The sequence below is a fragment of the Cyprinodon variegatus genome, unplaced genomic scaffold, assembly GCF_000732505.1.
Source record: "Cyprinodon variegatus isolate N-32 unplaced genomic scaffold, C_variegatus-1.0 Scaffold790, whole genome shotgun sequence".
Classification (NCBI taxonomy): domain Eukaryota; kingdom Metazoa; phylum Chordata; class Actinopteri; order Cyprinodontiformes; family Cyprinodontidae; genus Cyprinodon; species Cyprinodon variegatus.
Window position 1 is genome coordinate 230463 of NW_015151243.1, and position 7019 is coordinate 237481.

At 38.4% G+C, this 7019-nt stretch overlaps 1 protein-coding gene across 1 annotated transcript; it reads right to left on the reverse strand.

The window, feature by feature from the left end:
- Positions 1-2359: 2359 nt before the first annotated feature.
- LOC107098580 (tubulin alpha-1C chain-like) lies at positions 2360-4482 on the reverse strand. Its single transcript, XM_015396325.1, has 4 exons — positions 4349-4482; positions 3508-3730; positions 3286-3434; positions 2360-3205 (listed from the first exon to the last, which is right to left on the reverse strand). Exons 1-4 carry the CDS (start codon positions 4349-4351, stop codon positions 2360-2362), a joined length of 1221 nt encoding a protein of 406 aa, XP_015251811.1. The 5' UTR covers positions 4352-4482.
- Positions 4483-7019: the final 2537 nt, after the last annotated feature.

Genomic DNA, 7019 nt, shown 5'->3' on the forward strand with positions numbered 1-7019 from the left:
CACTTTAAATGCCATCCGGGATTCATCATAAATGGCTCATCTGATGTGACCTGCGAGACCAACAGGATCTGGAGTGATCCTCAACCTGTTTGCTCGGGTGAATGTGCAGTTTTAGACTAATGCAGCATTATTATCAATGCTTAAAATAACAATAAAGGCCTATTTCTGCTATTTCTCCCTACAGGGATTGCATCAACAAAAACTCTTTGTTTGCACATTTTTATTTTATGTTTTTAAGCAGATATTTTCAATGCAAAACATCATTATAAGAGATATAACATAACTGCATCTGTGCTGAATTTTCTATTTTTTTTTGCACCCTCAGCTGTAAAGTGTCCCCCCCTCTCTCAGCCGGCTAATGGCAGCCATAGCTGCTCCACAGAAAGCCAGATATTTAACTCAACCTGCCACTTTAAATGCCATCTGGGTTTCTTCATGATTGGCTCATCGACTGTGACCTGTGCAGCTAATGGAGACTGGACCGGACCAAGACCCATTTGTGAAAGTAATTGTTTGCAGTTCAAATATTTTGCAGTATTAGAAATTAGTATTAGAAAAAAAAATGATTTTATACTTGAAGGCAAAAAAATCTAAAATACTTTTCCTCCAGGCTATAAAAAGGCTCTTCTGGCTGTAGCAGGGTGTGGGGCCCTCTCTTCACTCGTTTGCATCTGTTTCTGCTGCATGAACTACAGAAGAAGTTAGTGTTTCTCCTTTCATTTTTTTCTAAAATAACAGGTCTTGTGAAAACTTGTTGTATAACTTATGTCTGTGCCTGTTTTCTTTTTCTCACAGGGAAGAAACTTGCTCAAGAAAGATCAGTGTTGAAGTAATAAACTTGTTTAAAACATCTCTACCAATTACTCTGCTTGGTATTCAAACAACCTAAAAAACACTGTGTACCTGTTATCTCTAGGCAGCCTGAAGATGAACAGGTCCTTCCGATGATGCAAATGGAGAAACAACCAGCAGAAATTCACTTACATCCTAGGAAAATATATTAGTATGCCACCCATGTACTCATTGTGTGTGTTCAGTGTCAAGCGCTCTGTATGAATAAAGGTTTCAGTTTATGTGCATAATCGTTTAATATCTTGTACAAAATAGCACTATATTTGTTAAAAAATTAATAAATGTTTTATATCATTAGGTATATGCCAAAGGATTCCTTTTTAAGAGGAAATAGAGTAGCTAGAGAGAAGTAATAAAATTTAAAATCAAGCCATTCTTATTTATTACATATATATAGATATATATATATAAAATAAATGGTCTAAAAATGCTACATCATGCTAGTGGGGAAAGATATGCAGCAGAAGGTCTAGACGGTATTTGATCCCATTGCTTTTTCTTTGGTCCTCAAATCAAAACTTCCATACATATCATATCGGTCCTGCCATTTAATTTTCTTGAAATCATTGTCCTGAAATATTGAGACACCACACATGATTTAATCAATTAATTCAAACAGTTTTATTAGATTCTCAACCATATTTCATTGTTATCAAAATGTTTTTCTGACTTGAGGTGATTGCAATGTTTTTGGATGACCCAGCCAGTGTGTTGTTTTGCATTTGAAGGAGATTCAGTGGGAGGAGCTTAAGATTAAGGGTTGGCAAGACAAATTCCTCAACCTCAGAGAGTTATCATGAAACAAAATCATCCAAAACAAAACAAAGAAGACATACCAATAATAATGTATTAATATTATAATAGTAAATCATTATCTATTGATTATTCAAAGTTCAAAGTATTAAAATGGCTTATATGTAGACTAAATTAAGGATGAATACAGGAGGGTCTTTTGGGAACTTTTTATTTCAAACTTTTAAAATGTTTACATTTCCCATTTTTTCACAGATTCCTTTATTTAAATCACTAAAACAAATAGGTAAATGTAATATCATGCTGATAATCTTAAAGAGGTCAAACAACTACTGGCTACTTTTTAAAACATTTGAAGGTTTCAGGTTTCATCAACAATTTCCTTCTTTTTTGACAAACAACAAAATAACTAAAAGAAAAAAGTTAAATGAAAAAAAGTCAGACTCTTCTTCTAGAAATTGTCCTTTTCTTAAATGGACAACAAATGTCTTGGTTAAATTAAAGTAATATTAGATTTTATTTTGCCTTTGTTATGACAAATGGTGGTCTTTATTTAATAACTTATTCAAGTAAAGTAGAGTTGTGCAATAAAGGCCAAAACATTTAGCAAAGTCTGCATGTCTGTTTAATATTCTTCCCCTTCATCTTCCTCTTCAAAGCTATCAGCTCCAACCTCCTCATAATCCCTCTCCAGAGCAGCCATATCCTCCCTGGCTTCAGAAAATTCACCCTCTTCCATCCCTTCTCCCACATACTAGTGAACAAAGGCCCGCTTGGTGTACATCAGGTCAAACTTGTGGTCAAGTCGAGCCCAGGCCTCTGCTATAGCCGTGGTGTTGCTCAGCATGCACACAGCCCTCTGCATCTTGGCCAGATCTCCCCCAGGAACCTCAGTTGGTGGCTGGTAGTTGATACCCACCTTGAAACCAGTTGGACACCAGTCAACAAACTGGATAGATCGCTTGGTTTTAATTGAGGCAATGGCCGCATTTACATCTTTGGGCACAACGTCACCGCGGTACAGAAGACAGCAAGCCATGTACTTGCCAAGGCGGGGGTCACATTTCACCATCTGGTTGGCAGGCTCAAAGCAAGAGTTTGAGATCTCAGCCACAGTGAGCTGCTCGTGATATGCCTTCTCGGCAGATATCACTGGGGCATATGTGGCCAGAGGGAAGTGGATGCGAGGATACGGCACCAAGTTGGTCTGAAACTCTGTCAGATCTACATTCAGGGATCCTTCAAAACGAAGAGAGGCTGTAATGGAGGACACAACCTGGCTAATAAGCCTATTCAGATTGGTGTAAGTGGGGCGCCCGATGTCAAGGTTTCTGCGGCAGATATCATAGATTGCCTCATTGTCCACCATAAAGGCACAGTCAGAGTGCTCCAAGGTGGTGTGGGTGGTCAAGACAGAGTTGTACGGCTCCACCACAGCAGTTGACACCTGAGGGGCTGGGTAGATAGAAAACTCTAATTTGGACTTCTTGCCATAGTCCATAGAGAGACGTTCCATAAGCAGGGAAGTAAATCCAGAGCCAGTTCCTCCACCAAAGCTATGGAAAACCAGGAAGCCCTGAAGGCCTGTACACTGGTCAGACTGGGGAACAAAGGAAAACACATGTAAAATGTAGTTAAATCTTTTAGAATATGTACAAATGTGATTGCAGTAATGGTCACCAGTCTGCGGATCCTGTCCATAACAAGGTCGATAATCTCTTTTCCAATGGTGTAGTGTCCACGGGCATAGTTGTTGGCAGCATCCTCCTTACCAGTGATTAGCTGCTCAGGGTGAAACAGCTGACGGTAGTTTCCAGTGCGCACTTCATCTAAAGTTAGGACAATCAGGTTTTAGAATACTGGTACTTTTTATACCCTAACATATTCAGTGATCATTCTTACCAATGACAGTGGGCTCGAGGTCTACAAAAACAGCCCTGGGGACATGCTTTCCAGCTCCAGTCTCACTGAAAAATGTGTTGAAAGAATAATCTCCTCCTCCAATGGTCTTGTCACTGGGCATCTGTCCATCCGGCTGTATCCCATGTTCCAGACAGTAGAGTTCCCAGCAGGCATTACCAATCTGGGCACCGGCTTGTCCTATGTGTACAGAGATGCACTCACGCTGTTGATGCAAAGGGAAAGAAAAAGTAACAGTATTAATGACCTGTTGTTATAATCAAGAAAACCTTGAAATAAAAAAGCCAAGTCTGGCCAGTTCTAAGTTATTCCTCAAAATAAATCTAAGGCCCATAAATCACATGGCTTAGCTGCTCTTTACCTACCAGAGCAAGGGATAAGGGTGCTTTTGTTAACAGATAACAGCATCTGATGACTAAAGTCATTTGACTAGTCAAAGTAGAAGCTTGGAAATTAAAACACAAATAAGTTTCCAGTTAAAAAGTCAGATAATAGAACCCCTTGTCTGCGCAGAATTCCATGTAAATAAATTTCAGTAGCTGGACAGAACACAAGTATGGCTGATTAAAGATAAGCAGTTTCTCTGTTGAAATGAGAGGGCCATAAGGCTTATTAAGCAAGTTTCGTAAAAACCACACAAAGTTTCAGTTTTCATAGAACTCCTAATATTTTGTGCTAAGAGGAAAGGAATGTTGAACTTGAAAAATGCATAAACACATAAATGACTCAACATTGATCTGTTAATGTGCCCTTTTTTTTTAGATAAAATTCCCAGAATATTACCATTGCAGCTGAACAGTGATGCCTTATTATTCATACTCACCATGTTTCCTGAAGTTGAGGGTTTCGCTGGAGGATGAGAAGGTACAATGTTTTCTCCACAGACAGCTAAGAGTCTGGTGAAAGAGAAAAGCAATGAATGGAAGTAGGCAACTCAGTTTATATTCATTTGCCATACAAGTGCATACTTCAATCTGATAGGTTAGGCGTCAAGCAACACACAATTCTATTGGTTAAAACTGAAACATGTATTTGACTAGTCAGATCTCCACAGGCTCCTGTGAAAGTAAAGATCTTTGATGAAGGAACATTTTCTTTTGGACTAACTAAACTGACTATTATTGTTAAAAATAAAATAACAAATTCTAATTCCAAACATGTATAGTCAGTGCTACTATTTTTTTAGAATAAGGGATTAGAGAGCATTAATAAAGATAAAAAAATTAATAAAATTATGATTTTACATTATAGAGTAAATAAATACTTTGTATATTACATATAATTGGAAAGAAATACTATACTGAATGAAAAATTCATGGGACCATAAACATTGTGTCAACTGTTGTGTATCTATTGCACAGTGGCAACAAATAGTCTACAGGAACATGAAGGCCATGGACACAAGACAATAAGGCACTGTTTGAATGCTACTAATTCAGTAACCCTAGGTAGGGCTACATGAAAAACCTGTGGTAAACAGGGATGCTTTGAAGCCCACAGTAGGTTTTAGTACAGCTTAAACAGCCACATCACAACTAGAGAACCAGAAGATATAACACATAAAGGCCATGGCAAGATACAAGGTCAGATTGGGTACTTGCGTAACATCTACCCCCGTGAGAATGGGTACCAAGCCCTAATTAAGCAAGACAACCGAATTCCAGAATGGCTGACCTAAGAAATAAGATCATGGCTAAATTCAAAGACATCAGCTCTTGAAGTTAGGCATGGTGCCTCCAGAGGATCTCTTAGTGAATACAGTACTAAGTTTGCTACAGTGACCATTACAGAAACCACTGAGCTGATATACAGTACAGCATTAGCGTCCCAGATGTAGAATTTACATACCACAGGTAAGTGCCAACCACGAACAGGTCATAAGAAAAGCAGCAACAGCCAAATATCTGAAGTGAGTAGGGCGAGTTCTGAGAAGTCAGCTCAATGGCAAGAACAAAGTCCTGGCTATCAACAACTACACCTTATCAGTAATCATATACCCCGCTGGGGTAATAAGTTGGCCAAAGGAGGAAATTCAGGACACTGATGTTAAAATAAAAAAGCCTCTCGCCATGCATGGTGGATCCCACAGCAAATCCAGTATCCACAGCCTATACACTACATGCCAGGAAGGAGACAGAGGCCAAGTTAGCATCAGAGCCACTATTGAAGATGAAACATTGAAGCTCCAAGAATACATCAGAAAGACAGCGCCAAGGGATTAAGCACTCAGTGATTATCTTAGACATCAGAAGATGAAAAAGGAGGAACAGGAAGGAAAACCCGTGCATAGGATGTATCACGGACAGATATATCTTCAATGGCTAGAGAGGGCCAGGCTAAAGGACAGCAGAGAAGCACTGATTGTGGGAGTACAGGAGCTGGTATTGAGCACTAGAGGCAAGATCCCAAGTGCTGGCTCTGCAAAGAGGCCCCGAAATAAAAACAGCATCTCACAGAGGCGTATAAGATAGTGGCAGGAAAGGAATACATGGAATGTCATAACCAAGTGGCATAGTGTACAGAAACATCTGTGCAGAATACGAACTGGAGAGCCTAGGTCAAAATAGGAGCCACTTCCAAAGACGATGGAGAATGACAGAGATAAGGTTCTGTGGGACGCCCGGATATAAACAGACAAAATGGTAGTGGCCAACTACAACAATAGTGAGTCCATTAATAAGCAGCACATCCATGTGGCTATCCCAAATGATGTACAAATCAGGAAAAAAAGAACATAAAAGAACTCTGAAACATCTCATTTCACACATCAGACATCTCAGTTAAGAAGAGCACAGTCCTAGAAACAGCAAAAGTACTGTGATGAACTGTCAAGCTCAACGGCCTTTGGTAGCGGACCTGAACTTAGGCAGTGAGCTTAGGAAGTATGAGCATGCTATATATATATATATATATATATATATATATATGTTATATTTATACACCTCTACTACTCTCTCACCAATCCCTGACAGAGACTTTAAATGCTGACAAATATAATTAATTGTGCTGTAGCACACAAACATGGACTAAAATTAGATAATCAGAAATAAACATGCAAAAAAGGATTCCATGTTTATTCATTTACAATACAGATTTTTTTTTTTTGTGATGAATTTTTGTTGTTTCTCTGATTCTTTTGGAATTTGTTATTATACTTTATGTATTTCATTACCATTTTATGTTGGGTTGTAGCGCTTCACACCTTTCATACCTTGTGTTTAAGGCCATTGCTTAAGTTAGATTAAGGCTAAAGTCTAAATTTTCATTTTGGAAAACGTATCTTTTTTAATCATTTGGATATTTCTAAAGCATTCTTAGCAATTTAACGTTCAATAAAAAAAACAATGCAGAATTGCAGAACCCATCCTTAGACATTGAGTGCAATAGGTTATCATCCTCATTTAGCTAAAGACTGACTAAAATATTAATCAACTTTTTCTTATTTGCTCCAGTTTTTCCAGCTTAATGATAATACCTTTCACAGTATTTTGTGC